Source organism: Lagopus leucura, unplaced genomic scaffold (genome assembly GCF_019238085.1).
Source record: "Lagopus leucura isolate 7727_CA_CO unplaced genomic scaffold, USGS_WTPT01 Super-Scaffold_100029, whole genome shotgun sequence".
Lineage (NCBI taxonomy): Eukaryota > Metazoa > Chordata > Aves > Galliformes > Phasianidae > Lagopus > Lagopus leucura.
This window is the reverse complement of record NW_024962280.1, coordinates 6,486,997-6,507,582: the sequence shown is the minus strand read 5'-3', so window position 1 is coordinate 6,507,582 and position 20,586 is coordinate 6,486,997. Positions and strand designations below refer to the sequence as shown.

General features: G+C 39.3%; 1 protein-coding gene across 2 annotated transcripts in view; it reads right to left on the bottom strand.

Annotated features, from left to right (window-relative positions):
• Positions 1–4,743: 4,743 nt before the first annotated feature.
• Positions 4,744–20,586, bottom strand: part of USP13 (ubiquitin specific peptidase 13) — a 45,797-nt gene continuing 29,954 nt past the window's right edge. For both annotated transcript variants that reach the window (XM_042881172.1, XM_042881174.1), the window contains exons 11-21: positions 17,936–18,061; positions 17,413–17,566; positions 17,049–17,223; positions 14,774–14,862; positions 14,361–14,483; positions 13,805–13,831; positions 12,620–12,763; positions 11,539–11,705; positions 11,000–11,165; positions 9,365–9,449; positions 4,744–8,702 (exon numbers count right to left, since the gene is read on the bottom strand). In XM_042881172.1, coding sequence (XP_042737106.1) covers positions 8,609–8,702; positions 9,365–9,449; positions 11,000–11,165; positions 11,539–11,705; positions 12,620–12,763; positions 13,805–13,831; positions 14,361–14,483; positions 14,774–14,862; positions 17,049–17,223; positions 17,413–17,566; positions 17,936–18,061 — 1,350 coding nt within the window. In that variant the 3' untranslated portion in view covers positions 4,744–8,608. The remainder of the gene's footprint in view (positions 8,703–9,364; positions 9,450–10,999; positions 11,166–11,538; positions 11,706–12,619; positions 12,764–13,804; positions 13,832–14,360; positions 14,484–14,773; positions 14,863–17,048; positions 17,224–17,412; positions 17,567–17,935; positions 18,062–20,586) is intronic.

The window sequence follows — 20,586 nt, the reverse complement described above, 5'->3', positions numbered from 1 at the left end:
TTGCAATAGACTGGTTTGTTTGTTTAAAGTATGGATTTGATCTCTAGGTAAATACAAACATATCTGTATGCAATGGTATTTCTTAAAATCTGTTAAATCAGAGCACTTCTGCAGCTATCCAAGGGGAGGCTCCAATAATGCTAAACCTCATATGACAATATTGCATGCAACTACATTAACAAATAACTGTACTGAAATATCAATACAAAGCATGTGGTGCTGCTACCCAAATATATGTTTAAAGAATGCATGCAGAGGGTGCACACACAGGGTATTTTTTAATCTATTAATCAGTATCTTCTGTGGGATATTTTAAAAGCACTTTGCATCTGCCAAATTCAAGACTGAGTTCAGATGATTTGGAAAAGTTTACACAAAACACAGAGCCCTTTTTAAACCTCAACCTCGGAAATCACTGTGTTGTGGATTTCATGTTTAATTATTGACAAACATCTGCAGCCAGAGTGCCTGCAGACAAGTTTTGGCATCCTCTTAAGAATCAAGAAGTGAGATGCGCACAGCTTTCACCATGAAGCTGGATGATTGGATTTGCGCGTTTCCTTTACTAATTAAAATTAGACAGCACCAAAGCAGAGAAAAAGACTCCCAGAACCATTGAAGCCACTGCCATCTTGTGTGCACTCACTGTGGCCAGGCTTCTCAAGCTTGCCCACTAGCTCTAAAGGCTGCCTGTCCCTCTGACTGTTCTGGTTAAAACAAGTAAAACTTCACAGAGCTGACAATCTCCCGCATCCACCAACTTCAGCTGCGGATGCCTGACTCAGCTGAAAGCTCAGCACAAGAGCTGAATGGGCCAATTTAGAAAACCTGGGCTTGTCCATCAGGCAGACAGAAGGATCTCAGCAGCGCCAACAGATCAGCCAGAGGGTCTTACCAACATTTGTAGAGCACAGGCCTCCACGTCAGGAATAACAACTAAGGAATTACCGGCAGCTAGAGGCCTAAATCGCTGTCAGAGCAGGTGAGAGCTGGGACTGTCACACAGATTGGCTGTAGGTCTCCCTTACCTGAACACGCGTCTGCAAAATGAGACATATTAGTTACTTCACATGATAACCTGCACGGTTCCAGAGATTTCTGGTCAGCAGCGTTGTCAATTTTGCAGTCTGTACAGTGAATCTATGTTATAACTGCTTATAGTACTGAGCATTTACAGATAGAAGTGGCAGAAAATTGCACCGCACGTTGTGAAAATAATTGGTGGTTTAGGCCATATGAAATATAGTATTATCTATTATTCAAACCTCATCTAGGCTAGAAATCAGATTATTTCATTATAGTTCTAGTTCTGGACTGCTGAAATATATCAGAGACAAGAGTACCATATGCATGAAGTGACCACTGATGCTTTGAACAAAGCTAAGCAAGAGGAAAAACAAGCATGCCACAGAACCCACAGAAGTGTCAGAGCCTCAGCCCCCAAGCAATAGGTACTGTGCACGTGAGAGAGACAGAAGGAATGCTAAGCTGTAACTTTGCAAATGCTTGCACAGTTAAGACTTAATGTGATTTGATCTTTTTTTTTCCCCTTCCACATTTACAGACTGCCGATGACAGTGGCTAGAACTTTAATTTAAACAGCCTTTTTAATATCAGCAATTATTGTAAATTCAGAAAAATCAAAACATTTATAAATATATTTTATATATCAGAGTATAACATATCTAAAGTAAAACTATATAGTTTTGAAAGGCATTCTGTGCAGCTGCTTCTATACACTGTAAACGGTTTGAAAACATTTGCAAACTTGCATTAGTTTTTTTTGGCTTTATTTTTAAGCCAATGTACAAGAAAGAAGAGACTGTAGGGTTGGCAGATACTTTCACCTGGGCTGTCTGAAGAGCTGTGCTGCTGTGCAGACTTGGTGGCTCACATTTCCTGTTGGTGGGCAAGTGAATGTGCAAGGCATCGCAGCGAGGTGGATGCAGAGGTGGGAGTTCAGCCCTACTCCTGAATGTTTACATTCTGTTACAAAGGTCCATACAGACTCTGACTGAGAATCTGAGTCTGCAAGCATGTATGGAGTTTTAAAAAGAAAATGTTTCTTATGACAAATAACTCACCTCTCTATTCCCAGTGCATTATCAGCTGTGTACAATATCAAACACAGAACTGTAGTTTACTGATGCTTTAATTTGTTGTTCCCTTGCACTGCTCTTTAAAATAGTTGATTTTTGAAGAAATAGATTATTATGTGCATATTGGATGTGTTAAATTTATTAAGCTCATAGTTACTATTTGCAGAGCACCATTTAATGTAGTATTTTTGTACTGTAATGGAAGCATGCCTTCCTTGGGTTCTTTTCCACATAATAAATTGTATTTATTTATCTGTATTTATATCTGTGCGATTTTTAAATATGTTTTAAAAAAATAAAACTTTGTCTGTGGCTTCAAATATTTCCAAATCGCTTCTCCATTTGTAGAAGGTTTTCATTTCAAGTAAATGAAGTCCAAAGAGGGACCTCTTCAAGAGAAACAAAGGATTTTTAATCCAAGGCTTCTTTCCTATTGTTTATGTTGTAGCTGTGCTTCTCTACATGAACATTAAGGCTAGAAGACGGGTTTTTTTTCTTAACCAGAAGATTTTAATTAGCTCATCACGTTGCTCTGAGGTTGTTTGTTTGTTTGTTTCCTTTTTTAAATTCCTTTTGTTTAATTTATTTTTAAATACTTCAATTGTACTTACAACTGGAATTCATAGCAGCTGAGGACTGGACCAAGAGGTTTTGCACATACGCTCTGTACAAGGAAAATGGGAAAGAAAAAAAAAAAGTATGAGAATTTTTCCTGAAGATTACACAACTGCACACTTCAAAATAAAAGCAGAAGTAATGATATGGCACAGCCCTTCTGGAGAGAAAAAAGAATAAACAAGGAAGCACCAAAGCCAACTTCGAGTGATGACTGACTTGCAGAGGAAGGGCTTTTTGCTAATGGTTTTGCTATTGAGACTGATGTACGCACAGACTGATGTACGCACAGACGTGACACAAGGACAGATTCCTGTGCCCTGCTGTGAACAGAGCAGCTGTGACAGTTACAGCAGAGGGCCACTAAGAAACAAAGTTAGAATATATCTGAATACCTGTTGGCACAGCCAGTGGACACTTAGGACAGGCCAGAAAAACAAAAACCTAGCAAACAAAAAAACCCAGACAAAAACAGACAGACAAAAGGACAACAAACAGGAGATAGAGCCACAGTTTGCCTGTGGAAGGAAACATCTTGTCAGAGAAGTCAGCTGGCTCGCTGTGGCCTAAGCAGCCTTTCACTACAGAAGAAAAGGGAACAGACACTGAAAACTCACTAACTCTTTAAGTTGAAAGTAGTTGTGCTCTTGACAATGGTGTGTTTTGCCAGGAGATGTTCTGGTTAGTTTTTGTTGCTTGGGTGTACTGACAAAGAACAAGCAGCAGTGTCCATTAGTTATGTGCTCCACGGCACAGATCAGGGACTCAGTACTGCAGTGCTGAAGGCAAAGCAAGAGAGCAGCTGGGAGGAAATCCTACGTACAGAACTGCTAAAAAATAGAAACACCTTTAAAGGCACAACATAATCACCTACTGCACACCAGCTGTTGGACATGCATCGTCTCTGGTATGGTTACAGAACTCATCTTTCATCACAGAAGTCAGTGCCATGCTGATCCATGTCAAGCCTGCGGCACACCAGAGAGATGGAGAGGTGTTATTTCCCACTCTTGTGAGGAGGAGTAGAGCACAGAGGTGCTATTCACCTGTCAGCTACTTTATATTGCCTTCTCCAAGCAATCTGCAGAAGTCAGCAGGCACAGCTCTTGCACGGTACATCACCACGTGAAGTCTGAACAGAGCCCTAAGTTGTGCCACTCAGCTTGCAGGAGGATCCCTCACCTTGTCCCAGTTGCTGCAAGTGGCAACAGTGTGGTGCAGAGCGGCCTGCCACGGTCACCATGGACGTCTGTGATAAAAGGAACCAACAAATCATTACATTTGGACTTCCAGGATTGAACCATCTTTACCTTTCTCGTCATCGCTCAGTACTTAACATGACCCTGACTTCCATGTCAGAAAAAGCCCCTTAAGACCTGGAAGGTTTACCTCTCACATCTCCTCTGGCTCATGGCCCCGTGATCCTGTGAAAAGATGAAAGGGTCACCACCCATCAGACTCATTTTTTGGCCTATTCCTCTATCTACCAAAGATCCCAGCGGTCATGCTACTATGCAAATTTATTGCACAAAAGGAAAAATAAAAACACCAAACTTCTGCTTTATTGATCAGCAGGTCAAATTCCAAAATGAATATGATGAATTACAGAGCAAGACAAAGCTTTAACTGAACAGCAGGGACCAGGGTAAAATGATGGCAGAGTTCATGCAGAAGAGTGCTAACTCTTGCATTCAAAAATGGCAATTGGCTTAAAACATACAAAAAAATTAAACTTAGTTTAAATCTTATTTTCTATTTACTTTGGTTTTTTCCTTTGTGGGTTTTTTTGTTTGTTTTTTGTGGGTTTTTTTTTTTTTTTGCTTCTTTAGAGGAGATCCATTTACTTATCTGTTGCCATCAGTCACAAGAGATCAAGCCCCTTACAAACTCCTGTTCCCTATACACGTTCTTATGTAATGCACCAAACATCACCACAGAAAGTAAGAAAAGAGGCAGCACCAAAACACACTCGGTCTGCTCCTCTGGAGTTTGGACAGGAGAGAAAGAAAGAATCCACACAGCCACAAGATGTGAGAATATTTCCTTTTTAATTTAAAACAGTTGCAACAATACCATTCACAACCTTTCTCATCTCAAATACTCTCAAAAACATTAACAGTGCTTCAAGCAAACAACGCCGAATGGTGCAAAGTCAACCAGCACAGACACTTCCAGGATACAACAGTAAAACCTCTTAAGAGTGAACAGAAATCAGAAGCTGATCTCAGCCATCAAGGTAGGAAGGGATATAGGAAAAGAATAAAAAGTGACGTCTAGTTACATATTTTGCATAGTCTTTCAACATGTGAAAACAGCAAAGATAAAAATGGCTGCTACCAGGATTGAAAACAAAAGGAATGGAGATGCTTCTAAAACAACCCAGTGAACTCCAGCTGCATCCGTATTCACAATGTGCACAAGTCAATGGAAGCTGCCTGAGACAGAGAAACCGTGCTGATTCTGATTTCAGTTACACCACTGCCAGTCAGAAGTAACACCACTGAACCCAACAGAACTACAAGTGGAAAGAGTTCAGAAACATCTGGACTTGTTTTTAAACCATAGCACTGAATAAATAAATTTTTATCTTAATTGTATACTGGCTAGGAAGACTAAAAAGGACTCAGTGTCTACATGTGTTTCGGACACTGGAGATTGTGACTCAGAGTAAGAGCTGTACAGGATCCTGCATGCTGCTAGGAATAAAAGAACCAAGTTGACTTTCTCTCCTTTCCAATGCCCCAACCTAAACTTTTCATATAGAAAGCTAAAAATCTATTAAAAAAATATCAGCACTATTTGCTGCCAAGTCCTGGTTTGCCATAATTCTCAGGTCAAATTGTCTCAAGCAGCTCACAGTGATTGTTCCTCCCCCATGCTTTCCTATGAAGCAGCTCTCAGCATACCCACCCCTGCAGCAGCCATTGCAGCACCCAGACACACAGAGTTCCCACATCAGTCACCACCCAAGTTGTGCATGGAGACCTGACCCAACACAATTGACTGCACAGAAATTCTAACATGCAAAGCAATCCTGGCTTCGTAATTTAGTCATCTATTCCTTACAGCCTGATTGTGTCTTCTGCACGCTGAGGTTAAAAATGAATAAATGCATCTCTCCCCCATCATGCTGGTGAGTCAGGGGTTCACATCCTGCTCCTCCAAACCATGTTGTTCCTGGTACATATCCTAGCACAAACTGGAAACAACTTAACTGTTCATCTGGAAAAGGAGGCAATCCACTACTTTGGGAAATAAGAGAAAACCTCAAACAGCCGAGAACCTGAACATATTATCAAGTGCTGCATTTCAGCAGGACTGTAAGCCTTCCCCATAAATTGCTCCCCACACTGCTGACCCACTTGTTAGGTTAGGAAGGCACTACACAGGAGTGCTCAGCTGAAGAGAACTTCAGAAGCCGAGATGCTACCATTCATGTGTCACAGCCAGATAACAGCTCTCCTCTTTCATCTACCAAATCATTTATCACCTGCCAGCTTCCTAAACCTCAGCTTTCAGTGTGCCCCATATGTTAACTGAAACCAGGATCAGTCCTGCAGCCATTTCTGATCCGGGATGCACAAGACAAATCGCTTGCAAGAGTCCAAGCTCCATCCTTAATCCTGTGAGAACAGCCATATTTCCAGTTTAATAATGAACATGGTAACAACTCTGTTAGCTTTTACTTACCCAGGGTCTCTAAATAAAAGATAATGGCTACCAGCTCTTGGCAGTTTATGAATAGCCCTTTAAGATCATGAGGCAAAAGGGAAGCTGTTGTGTTGAATGTTTCTTGGGATATAACTAGGCATTAAAAAAAAAAAAAAAAAGCCTTTTGTCCTTTTTCACTGCCAGAATGAAAAAGCACAAATATAGATACAAGAATGTTTTGTTCTTTCACTTTAAATAGAAGATGTTTCACTGCATAATTTGCTGATCCCATTTTCAAACCTGGCATTTTCTGGTGATACACACAAATACTCACAAAATCCTGAAGAAGGAAAAAAAATTACTGGTAAATTTGATTTTGTCCAGAATTGGTGCCACAATAACTACAAAGCAGCAGAATCTCATAGGAGCCACTTACTGAGGTGCTGGAGCATCGTTCTTGTGTGTCAACAGGAGCACTTTAACTGGGAGGAAGCTTCCCCAGCAATTGGGCACCACTTCCAATTTGCAGAATTACTACACTGGGATTTTTTTCATCATCTTTCAAGATCAGAAACCGACTCAAAATATTTTTTTTCAGTTCTCCACGAGGCCATGTGATCTGAGGGAGAAATCTTTTTCCCCAAAACCTAGAAAAAAATACTCATAACCGCATTTTTAATTTGGATTCTCTTCTGCAGCTTGAATTTTGGTATTAAATCTGCAGGCACTACAGAGGAAACAGTGACAGCTCAGCAGGGAAGTTAGTTGGGTTTTTTTGACCCTTCCCATTTATTATGAAGGCTCAAGTAAGTTACACGAGGCAACTCCATCAACCATCTCTAAGCAGTGTTTAACACACATATGAACCTTTGGTAGTCTTTTGGAATCACAAAAAGAACCACATTCACCACTGTATTTTCTTTTTTTCTAGAATAAATGTTTTAAATTACAGTTTAAAAACCAACATATATATTCTTGCCTGTGATGCAAACCGAAACAACAACAACAAAAATCAAACCAAAAGAAAAGGGCAGGAAAGGCCAGCCCCTACCTACCCACTCCTTCATCCCTGCCAGAGATAAAAACCCCTTTTTTTGAAGGCATCTGTTTGAGAAAACATTATTTGGCGTGTTTGCAAGTTTCAAGCAATCTCAAAGCAGGTGTGTATTGCTCTTGTTTTTCGAAAGGGAGGAGGGAGGGAAAGAAGAGAATGTGAGAATAGAAGAGAATAAAATCAACAGTTTTACTGTTTTCCCCCACTTATGGATAGAAATCAATATTTATGCAACCTTTAGCAGAAATAATTGCACTGCAAGTACTTTGTCATGGAGTTGATTTCAGCTGGGATGTGACTGATTGACATGCAGTCTTTTTCAGAAATAAGAATGGGACATTAACTCTTTCATAAGAAAAACACAGAAAAACTGATAGGCTTACTTCTCCTGAGAGCACACTATTTAATTTCACGTTCAGAAAAACTGCCTTTTTTTTTTTTTAGCAAACTGATCTTGACTCTGTTGGAAGACCTTGCAAAACAAACAGTCTAGAGATGATGGAGAAACCTACCTCTGTAAAAATAAAATCCTCTCTTTGGCAGAAACGTACAGGGCACTGACATCTCCATTGATTTCTTAGGCTTATGGATCAACAACACAAACCAAAACACTGTAACACTGAATTCCAACAGCTACAACTGTAGCTGGCTTTTCTCACTGTAATGAAAATAATCTCAAATAAGACATTCTGCTTTGTAGAATACATCCCCTCCCTCCAACTTTCAGCGTGATATAGTTTCCCTAAGTTGTCTGGAACATGGTTGAAAACAGTGGCTCCTAGTTACCAAAGATGCAGATGTGTCTTCATGGTCTTCAACAGCTGCACGGACTGAAGACGCAGGAATTGGGCTGAACTGGTTTGGTTTTGTCCCATTCTGAAACTTCTGTTTTCTCCACATACTAGCTGCAAACTCCACCAGTAATCTGCATGGTCTTAAGGTATCCTTCACGGTGTATAAATTTAAAACAAGGTACTATACATCACCTGATAGAAATTCTCCCTCTAACACTTAAGAAGGCATCAAATGACTGTTTTTAAATTAACTATAAACATCCCATGTTTTCCTTTGTTTTTGGTAGTCCAAGGGCTAGGGGTCTTCTGTTGATTTATTTTTTTCCTTGGATGCTTTTTTTTTTGGCAGGTTAAAAGGCTTATGGCTTCTTAAGGCCAGATAATACATTTGAGGCTTAACTTGGTATCCTGTGGTAAAAATAAATATAGCCCAGGTCTTTGGGAGGTCGTTCTGAGGCACAGACTCTAAGGTCATTGTAGATCACCCATCTGAAATAAAAACAAGATGGATTACATGGTGTGAATAAAAATCATCACACGTTTACCAGGGACTTCTCAGATCCAAACTTCAAAGAGCTTCAAATCTAATTTTGAGCATTGCAACAGGAACAAAAGACCAGATAAACAGCTAAAGCAGTTTTACTGGCAATATCAGGAATTGAGAAGGAAGAAAGATGTGCAGAGGAACTTGTATTTACAGTTTTAATGAAGGAAAAATCATGAATTTATGATATAAAAAAAATAAGAGCATAAAAAAAACAACAGAGCCAAGATCAGTACCACAGTACTAGTGATACTAACACTGGTATCAGCCCATAGTCTGATGGGTTTCTATTGATAAGAAGGAAGTTGAGAGAAGTTCAGATAAATGAAGCCAGGTACAGAACTGATGCCCCCAAATGAACAGATTTCGAAAATAAGGACAGGACAGCCAATGGTACATTTCAACACAGATCTCAGCTGTAACAGAAGTTGACTCATCATATCTACAGTCTGCAGCAAAATCAGAAACAGTCTCTTTGGTGAGATATGTCTACATAATAAAAATGAAGCATGTCATGAATACACATCCTGCTCTGAACAGATACGTATTCCAAAGAAAACATCCGCTCAGCCTTGCATGTCTCTCTCTCTCTCCCAGTTCCACTCACCTTCCTTCTTTTTTGAGATGGCAAACATAGTGACCACTCATTGTGGATGTTCCCATGTGGCTGATGAACCCAAACAGCTCATACCCTGTTTAGCAAATACAAATGAGAGCATAAGTCTTCCATTGCTAACTCTGCAATAGGAATATGGGGGAAGTTTTTTTCTTTTTAATCCCAGAGGAGCACCTGAGCACTCCTAACTCAGGCACTGCATCTCTAAATGCAGTTTCTGTTAAGACTGCAGCATATGCTTGGTTTAACTAGTGCTGAAATTCACTGTCAAACATCAAAACAATCCAAGCTGAACCCACATACATCTCTGCACATACACAGCAGAGCTGTGATCACAGCTCTGGAAAGAGAAAACAGCAGATTTATTTGCAGTTCCCAGAGAGCACCACAGAAGTGTTAGAAGAGTTAACTCTGCACACAAATGTACGAATGTGATCAAAGATTCCCTGTAAATCAAACAAAAAACCAGAAGTTTCAAATTTCAGTAGCCCATAAAAGAGGACAGGAAAAAAAGCTTCTTCCTTTAATACAAATGACTGTTTTCATATTCAGAACCTCTGGAGAACTCATCATTGGTTCTTGCTCCCCGTCCACTCATACCATACACCCATTACTACCAAAAGTAAAAAGGTACCTTATTTCAGGATATTGCATAAGGACAGAGGCCTGGATTTTGGTGGAGAGGGCTTTCTGGAGCCATTTTACAGTATCATGTTGCTTATCAGGATTTCAGGCACTCAATAAATGGTCTCAGTCTATAAAGGCTGAGTACCACAAAAAATAGTTATTCCAATTTCTTTTCTTTTTAAAACCTAATGGTAAATCAATGGCTCCCATATCTCCGTGAGACTTAAGGCTGGACTTCATAATATTAAAAATAAAGAAATGAATACTCATAATGGCAGCCACAGGAACAAAATCAAATTAGTTGATAATTTTTCATAAGACCATTACAGTCAAGCTTAGAGGGACAAGTTTAGAATACACAACAGTCACGACAGTAAGTCACTAAAGACCCTTTAAAAACAGTGCATCTTAGAATCAGTGAGCTTTTGCACTCTTAGACTTAAAACCAGTGCTCTGTTTCACAGCTTTGACTGCTGTACATTAGCTCCATCTTGTGGTTTATTTAGCACTAGTATGATTGAGAATCTCAAAGAAAAAAAAAAACCACACACAAAAGATGACAGCAAAGTACACCAATTTTACCTGACACATTAGTATGAAGAACTTGGTTGAAAGAATTGTATCAGTCCCACTCTCCAACCACCAGATTATAGAGCAGAACAGAAACTCAGGTTTGTAACAGCAGTGTAATATCTGGGACATTCAGCTTTTGAATATCTAAACATTCTAGCTTGTCCTAGTCCAGGCCAGAAAAGACTTAGCAACAGGAAACTTGGACTCCAGTTATTCAGAGAGTCCAGAGAAAGTTTATTGAGCAAACAACGCTCACAGAACTTCGACCAACCAAAACAGATTCAGACCCAGAAGTAGGAGTAAAAAAATCTTGTACAGATCATGTCCAAAAAACATACATACTTTCTAAACAGAGGAAAGCTATATGAATGATGTAGACATGATACAACAACATGATAGCCACCTCTAAGCTGAAGGAGAACTTACTTCCAGGCCCGTCTTTGATCCTGGGTCCCTCTGATCTTGCCTCTGCAAGGATATTCGCATTAGTATGATTCTCCAAATCCATCATGCTCAAAGCAGACTCCCCATCTTCCTCCTCTAATTCAGGGTGGCTGAAGATCCATTCCAGTGCACGCTCTAAGTTACTGTTCTGTGAGAGAAAGAAGTAAAAGAACATCCCTTAATGCACTCTCTAGAATCATGCTACCACTCTCATACTGGACTTTGAACTGAGTAAGGATCACGTGCAACAGCACTGAAAACTTGCATGCACAGTCTTCAGACATTCTGATTGTTTCTCAGCAGATATTTGTCCACATTTTAACATTACATGAAACACACAAGTCACCTTCGCATTTTATTGGGTTAAAGTCATGCAATTCTAGACTCTGCTAGAATAGTTCTACACGCATCATCCACTAACTTAATTTTTATATGCATGTTTCACAGGCATCTGAATGTGCACACGTTCACACAAAGCTCGCAGTATCAAATATAACCCAAATGCTACCAATGGAACTCACTGTTGCCTTCAGAGCTTGAATTGCTAGGCTCCTTTGGAAGCCCATGGAAATGATGATGGAGACCATCTCTTCAGGAGGTTGATTATCCAATTCAACAGCCCCAAAGCCAGCCACACCACTGGAAGCAGCTCCTCCAAACACAGGTACAACCAATGGTTCAGCAAAGTCTGGAAGAAGCAAACATTCATCAGATCTTTCTTTTGCCATCCATGAACTGGAAAGTCAACAATATACACAAACAAACAGGACTTTAAAAGCAGCCCAGAAATCAGCATACAGTTCATTTCACTTGCCCAGCTGGGTCAGGGACATGTGAAAAGACTTAAAAACAAGCTGAACATGCTTATCACAAAATATCTAACTTGACTCTCATACTGAGCAAACAACTTGATGCATTATAAAAGCAAAACAATTGCAACTAGCCAAGACTGATGTAGAAGCAATGATGACATCAGAAGAGTAGACAGCCAGGCTGACATACATACAGTACTAAGATGAACGGATTCCACAGCTGAAATATTTCAGTTAAGCCCAAGTAAAACTCAGCCCCCATTTATACAAGCAACAGAAAATGGGAACTCAACCAAATCAGGATTTCCCCAGCAAGGAAGTGCTCAGGTATACTCAAAACCATGGGCTCAAATTTTTCACGGCTGAAATACAGGAAGTAGAGAATATCAAGCAGCCCTGTCCATCAGTAGATAAGCCCAAGTTCTAAGTATAGCATGAATGCTCTAATATGAACTAGAGAAGGCTGATGCGGAAGGTTATCCAGACAGGGCTCTCTGTACTTTTAATTCAGCTTTCCCTCTTGCAGCACAGTCCTAACCGAAGGGTGGAAAACAGAGATGGCCTACACCATCAATGAGGACAAGACACATGCTTTTGATGTAACTTAGGATTGTTGTCTTCTTTCTGCATACCCCAGAATCAGCTTAGAAAAATTCACTCACACCTCCAGGTTACCTGGAGTGGGGAAGGGGCCACTGTTTCTCTGTTTGTTGTGCATTTCAAAATTTCAACTGACTGCCAGAATACAAAATCAGAAGTTGAACTTCACTTGCGCCTTCCAGTCACTGACCTGGCTCTTCCATATGTGCAATGATCCAGTTGAAAGCCACTTCAGCACCCAGGTTGCCTGTATAGTACACAGCTTTCCGACATGCCTCCAAAGGAAAACCCATCTCTGCCAGTTGCATAACCGAAGACTCATCAATATCTAGAGCTGCAAGAAAGGTTCTTCTAGTATACTAAGTCTAATTTAATCCATTTTGTTGTATTTCTTATTGCAACTCATGGTGCCACATACTATAACACATGCTGCTAGGATTTTAGTACTGCAATAAATCCACACCCATTAGAAAACAGCCTTGTATAAAGCATTATAGTATTTATTACGGACTTACTGGTAATCTTTTGTCTCAGCAATCTGCATAGGTCCTTAAATCTTGATGATTTCCTACAGGATTTTATTTATAAATAAAATCACCACTGAATTTCAAGGGGTGGAAATGTTAGATGCTGAGCAAAGCTAGAGAAGGCCGTCAAAAAGCGGCCTTGGATTTTAAGTAGCTTGCCCTCTTTCATACAGCAGTTCCAGTTCCTTCATGCTGTAAATCAGATCTGAAATAAGTCTCTTCTAAGAACGCAGTAACTTAAATTTAGAGGTATAGCAGATTCATAAATCAAAGTAACAACTAAATCCTCTCTCTTTAGCAAGACATTATATAAAACATGAAGGAACTTTTACACCTAAAGAGCTACTGCGTGGCATTCAGCATAGCCAAGTGTTAATTTAAGGCTCTATCCAAAGAATCTGCATCTCATCTCACACGTTTGTAAATAAATTCAATGTTTAAACCTAAAAGATCCCCTGGCTCCTAAAAATAAAGATATAAGTATAAAAGAGAAGCATCTTTCTTTTAACAGTTATATATTTGAAGCTAAAATACTGTAAAACTTTGCAGCTGAGTTAACACTTTCCAATCTGATAATGGTATTTTATTACATGTACACACATCAAATTTCATATGCTGAATGGCTGCAGACAGAGCAGTAGCTCATCAGCTACACTGATGCTGCTACAGACTCCGAGGAGTCCTGCACACAGGCAAGTGCTGAACAAGTACACAAGTCACAAGTTAACAGAAGCATGCAGGTCGAATCTCCAAGCATCACTTTATGTACAGAGAAGCCATTTGCTGAACAAAAGACAGCAAATTTATAAGCAATTGAAATATCAGCCTGACAAAAATGGGATACATACACTCCACAACATGGTTCATCATACGATCTGGAAAAAAAAAGAAAGGGGGGGGGGGGGAAAATGGAGAAAAAGGAGGTAAAATGAAGGATTATATGAAGGCTATGTAGAGTCATGTGGGGGGGGAAAAAAACCATTTGCTTTTTTTTTTTTTTAATTTTCTTTAGGTCACAGAACCATTATAGGCAAAAAACGATCATCTTTCTATCCCAGATATTTTGTCTTTAATTAGACCTGGGACATTTCTCAGACAATCCAGAACAACAAACCTCTTGTACTATAAACCAGCAGGAAATATGACTGGCAGCTGACCTAAACCGACATAAGAAAGAATCTAATCTGTTATCAACAAAGCTCCATCATCCAAACATGCTCAATGACATAACTTAGTTTTAGCTAGAGGATAAATAAAATGCATAGATCTGGATAAAGAATTTAAGATAAGGGTCAAAATTAAAACCTCCAGAGAGCTGAATTTTGACAAAGCATTTATCTGACACAGTTTCAGGTACTAGGTTTTTTGTTTCATAGTGAACATCAGGAGGTCAAAAATCAGTACCTTTTGGGTCTTCAGGAATGATGATGGGAGGTGCAATGTCAGGAAGTTCCTCTTCTCCTGGCTGGAGACCCATGGCTCGAAGGTGGTTGATATCCAGGAAATCTGGCATGTCTATTGAAACATCTGCAGAAGCAGAGAAACGAGTTAAGCTTATGAACCCAGCAAAACAACCTCAGAGAGCAACCAACTCCTTCAGAGAAAGGAACCTGGGTACACAACCAATCAACAGCTGGCTTAATTTGACAAAGACACAAACTAACAAAATAATAATAAAAAGAATTTGTTTAGGATCAAGTAATCCTTAAAATAAACCTGAGATTGAAACCAGGTCCTTGTTACAGAAAAAAATGCACATATACCTCATGGGTTACCTTGGATAGAATGAGAAACAGGTAAGTAGAAAAGGCACGTACCGAGCTTTTTGGGTATCCAGTCAAGGCCAAAGGTGAACTTCTTTATCTGCACCACCAAGTACTGAGGAAACGAAGCAAAACGAGAAGTCCTAGGAAGCACAAGAAACTCAGTTCAGTGAGGCAAGGCAGCAAAATCAAAAGCAGCACAGATTTCAGTACCTAAAGAATACTGAAATAAACAACTCTAGGCTGAGTGAGATTAATAATGACAGATTTTATCAGCATGAGAACTTATACTTCACCGAAAGGTTTTCAAGAAAAGAAGCACAATAATGTTATATATATCTATATATATGCATCTTGAATATTATATGTATTTGAATACTATATATATTCTCCTTCTCCATGCTCCCATTTTCCCCACACTTGCCACCCTGAACGTTTGCTTTCCCTTGTCTTGTGTTTACAAAGAACATCCTTTCCAATTCTCCTTACTCTGTGTAAAATACAGTCAATATATCATAAATAAGAGGCCTTCCTTCCATATGATAAATAATGACTTTCTAAATCCATGTTAGCTTCACCTTGTAATTTTAGTAACCTTATAATCTGCAGCACAACATTCTGAATTATAAATTAGTTCTCGTTTATTTTTCAATGCTTTTAAAGGCCTTGTCCTGGTTTCAGCTAGGACAGAGCTGATTTTTTCTTCATAGTGTCTGGTACAAAGCTTTTTTTTTTCCCCCCTTACATTGGGAGAAAACCAATGTTGATAACACACCCATGTCTTAGCTGTTACTGAGCAGTGGATGCAAAGCCAAGAACGTTTCAGCTTCTTGTTCCTGCCAGTGAGAGTAGCTGAGGGGGCCCAAGGAGCTGGGACGGGATAGAACCAGAACAGCTGGCCTAAACTGGGCAAAGGGAGATTCCATACCATAATGAATGAAGAAACTGAAATCAAGAGCACTTGGCCAGGGGGTCAGCTGCTGTTCAAGAACTGGCTGGGCATTGGTTGAAGATGGTGAGCAACTGTACTGTGCATCTCTTGTTTTGTAAATACATACTATTGTCAATATTATTTTCATTTTCTTTCTTAGTAAGTAGTTTTTGTTTGTTTTTTTCCTCAACCCACAAGTTCTACTTCGTTGTTTTTCTTCCTCCCTGTCCTCCCCCTTCTTCCACTGGGAGAGGAAAGTACAAACAACTGCAGGGTTCTGAGCTGCCTGCCAGGTTAAGCCACAACAGACCTATGGGATGAGGAATGAGCTTCACATTAACTCTGGATCTACTTAAAAAGATTGTAATCTTCCTCCGTGGCCACAGTTTTAAAAAACAAATCTCCATATATTTCTGCTGCTGTTTCTCTACCACATGCACTTGCCTCCCAGTTTTCAATACAAGGATGTCAGTGAAACCACCCACCAAGAGAGCAATGAGGCACTGATATGTTAAGCGATCTAAAAATAGAGGGTACCTAGCTACAGCAAATCAGTTGCAGAGCCCATTTTTCATCCACTCCTCACTACTGACATATAAAAATGGAACCTGATAAGGGACAAACTCTTGTTCTCAACAAGAAAGTTTGCCTTAAGAACTAGAGTCATCCAGCTGCCTTCCTATTTCAGCCCAATGCTTTCTATGCCCAAGTTCTTGATTCTTTATTACACCTAAATATAAACACACAAAGTAAGTTCTTCTCTTAAGTTTGTCTTGTACCATGGCCCCATACAACTAACAGCAATTGAACTTGATAGATCCAGGCAAACCCCGCATCATGCAGAAGTGGGTGAGTTGAAATCTGGACACATGCAAAAAGTGTAATAACAATCAAAATGGAGTTACGAACATAGCACCTGACAAATGCAAATACTTAAATCCATGTAAAGAACTTTCACACATAGCAAATACAACTTTCATTTGTCTTACCCAGTTTTGTCTCATACAACGTCCTCCAGCATTTTTAGTCAAGTGAAGACATCAAGAGATTAAGTGCAGGTATCCAGAGCATCTCCTAACACACAGCACAGAGCTCTACCACTAACTAATACATGAAATTTGATTTTAAAATGTGAGCAAACAATTAAGCCACAAGGCTTTTAAAGTTCAAGCTCTTACTGACTGTCATGCATCATCACCTTTGTGGAGATTGACAGTTCAGAACAATTTATTTCCTGCTCAGGTCAGCACAGAACTTGACATACACATTGCATTTATGAGCCTCAACGCTAATACAACCCCAGCATCCATTATGCCCTTGCCTGTTTCTCACTGCACCATGACCAGGTAGAAACATATATATAGAACATAGGTTTTCATTGCACAAGCAGACACTTACTTAACTCCTGCAGATTTTGCTTGAAGGGCACTGCTCCAGAAGTCCTCTACATTGCTTGGTTCAGAGAAGGCCTGCAAACATGCACTAAATGGGATCTTGGCACGGACAAGTTCTGGTGGAGCTCTCCTTGCAGCTTCTGCTTCTCGCCTTTTCAGCTCATATGCAATTAATTCATCTGAGAAACAAACATGACACTGAAAGCTAAATGAACGTTGTGGTTATGATGTTCCTCACTGTAGAAGTATTTTTAGAGGTTTTAGAAATGCAAAAGTGTATCAATAAAGCTTTTGCATGGCTCAACTAGACACGATTATGGTCAGAGACACACTGAAAGGTCAGTGAACTGACCTGTTGCTTTCTTTACCTTTGTTTGTTGCTGCCTCCATGGCAACAGGTAACTGCATGATGTAGTCCACCCTCTCCGTGTAGCGGACTTTTCTGGACTGGCAGCACTGCGTGCGTTCTTCCACCAGGAAACGGAAAACATCACTGGGGTTTTCTGAACCTACAGGATTCCTCTGACAAAATATTAAAATTCACTGTAACAGTCATCCCTTGGATGACTGAAGAACTCAAAGGCTGCTGGTTGTTTTATGGCAAACGTAGAGACAACGAAGCTGGACACAGATCTGACAGTTCTATTTGCATTCTATTGCAAGTAGAACTCTTGCACCCATAGAGAATCCCACTTAAGTAATAAGTATAAAGTAGTAAGAAGGAATAATTAAGGAAAAAATACTTCTAAGCCAAGGTACTTCTAAACTGTTGCCATTTTCTATATACTCAGTGCTATAAAGAGTATATCAAAAAAAAAAAAAAGCCATTCACAAAACAAATTCAGCTTTAACACTACTACAGAAAAGAAGTATTCATGCAGAATTTCTCACCTCTACTAGATTTATAAGATGTAGGAAAAACTCCTGTGCATCTTGTTGTCTATTAGAGGAAAACTCTGTGTGGTCTTTACTTATAAAAGCCTTAAACATCTGAGGAGATATTCCATTTTGTTGAGGCTAGAAATAAACAAAAGAAAGAAAACACTTTTAAAGAGGAATTTATATTCAGTCTTAAATCAAATATCCCCAAATCATTCCACTAGATCTACTTTCGGGCTATTTTTGTCACTGTAGAAATGATAATTTCAGTTTCATCTGGATTTCCTTTAGAAAAAAAAAAAAATGAGAAGGGTCCTGAAATACTATTTGGGGGTTTCAGAGTATGGTTCTTTTGTATTTCCTGCAGCATTCACACAGGTTTATTTTTCTATAGCATTTGCACGTCAAATTAGATTACTGAAGAATTGCTAAAGGTTAGCAGTTTTCAGGAAGGCTTAAAGTCTACACTGTTTTCTAATAATGACAATCCTCTCAGACCCCTGTTTCACTTAAGGCTACGTGGGCGCTGAAGCACTTTGATGTAGCAGCTATTATACTCCAAACAAAAGCTTTCTAATACAAGCAGAAAAATTGGCAGATGGGTTGCCAAAAACAGACATGAATTGGCAATTTGTAGTTGTTGATCACAACGAGGGACCAAGCACATACTACCTTTGGCTACTTGGTTACATCAGTAAGGAGCTGCTCCAAATCTTAAAATCTCTAGCTGCTGAGTCCTCATTTTGACTTTCACACTCTCTATCAATTTCAGAAGCTTTTTTTTTCCCTCCCGAAATTTCTTCAAAATGACATTAGCTACAATACCTTCCAAATAACGCTTTCAAAAGGGTCAGAATATTTTGCTCAGATTTGCTCTCACTCTCCATAAAACCAAATAAATTTCAAGAGAGTCCAAGCAAAAGCAGAGCCCTTAGGACACGCTAAAGGTTATTAAATATTCAGCCAATCTCAGACTTTACCACAGTTGCTCTCCATTTCTCTGGTATAAAAAGAAAAAAAGCAGCATGAAATGAAAGGTACACAGAGCACACACTAAAACAGGAAAATGTGAATATTGATTTCAACAGGGAAAGGTAGGCAGAGACTCACTGAAATCAGAAGAATGTTCTCAGTTACATTTTTGTCAAGTACTGGCAGCTTACCAGCAATGTCATGAGGCTAAGATGCCACTTAGAGGCTCCCATACAGAGCCTTACTGCTGCTTTGACAGAGAGATGTTCCAGTGATTTCTGAACCCTGGGTTATGCGTCACTCTTGCATCTTCAATCACATTTCATTAAAGCCCGGATAGGCATAAAATACCTCAAATTACTATATAATAGGCTTTTTTTTTTTTTTTTGGCTATAGAAGTAAGAATACTGCAAGGTGGTACATTTGCCTTGACGTGTAATGCACTGTTTGGGATTAAGCCTTGCTTCCATCTATATACTTTTTATTCATCTATTTGAGCATGGAGAAACAAGCCACATGCAACAGCCTCCAGAGAAGGATATTCTTCTCTAAACCCTGTCCCCATGAAGGGCAAGAAAAACAATGGAAGAAATGACAGAGATCTAACAGAAAATCAAGTCCTAGTTGATGATCATTTAGGCTTTCAACTTGTTTTTAATATTAAAATGGACCAAGAAAACTTCTGCTGTTCCCAGACAAAGCTCCTGTGATGAAAAGTAGATTTTACTTCCCCAGAACCAAAAATATTTATAGAATATCTGTCATAATTTCTTCATCAACAGTTGCAAAACAGCTCAGCTAAATATAGACTGTGCTGGACCACTGCAGATCTCACATGAATGCTTTCACAGGCAACAACTCCCCAAAACTCTGGATGAATTCCAGCAACCTAGAAAGCTAGAGAATGTCTCACAGGTAGGATGCAAAAAAAGAAAAACAAAAAACAACAACAACAACAAAAAAAACACAACACAAAGATAAAATGAACAACTGTAGACACAAAATGGAGGCATTTGAAAATGTTGGGCACCTAAAATCCAGTGTAGTCATATTATGAATGTCAGTACAGCTCTCTAAATGACAGAATACAATATGTATATCAGTACTGTTGGGGGAAGGTGTCAGGGAGGGAGGTGAGCAGGGAACATTCCCAAATTCACAAAATCTGTTTTTTTGTATGTCCACAAAACAGAAAAAAATAATATCTATAATTGAATTTTTCCGTGTTCTTCTTCAACACAAAGAATGAGAGGTGTGAAAGCTGTTCCTAAATCTAGCATATGCTACAATTTGCTTGATAAAGGGCTCATCTGACACGTGTAACTACAATTTTAATAAACTCATGAACAATGCAAGCACTCTTAAACACCAATACATGGTTACTACTACCTGACACAGGTTTGTACTATTTGTCACTGAAGATCTCAACATCTCATTGCTAAGATTAACCCTTGGGCAAAACAGAGTAGTGGGTTCACAGCTGTAGGTTTGTCCTAACAGTTCAAGTCCTGAACTTTCGGCACATAATTTCTTTTTCACATCACAGACATTTAACAAAGTCAGTCAACTATTACAGAGAATTTAAGTGAGGCATCTGTTAAAATCTGTTCTACTATTTCTTAATCAGTGTGCTTCACTGATAGATTCCAACTTTACTTAAAAGCATAAGTCACATTTTTTGGTTTCTTTC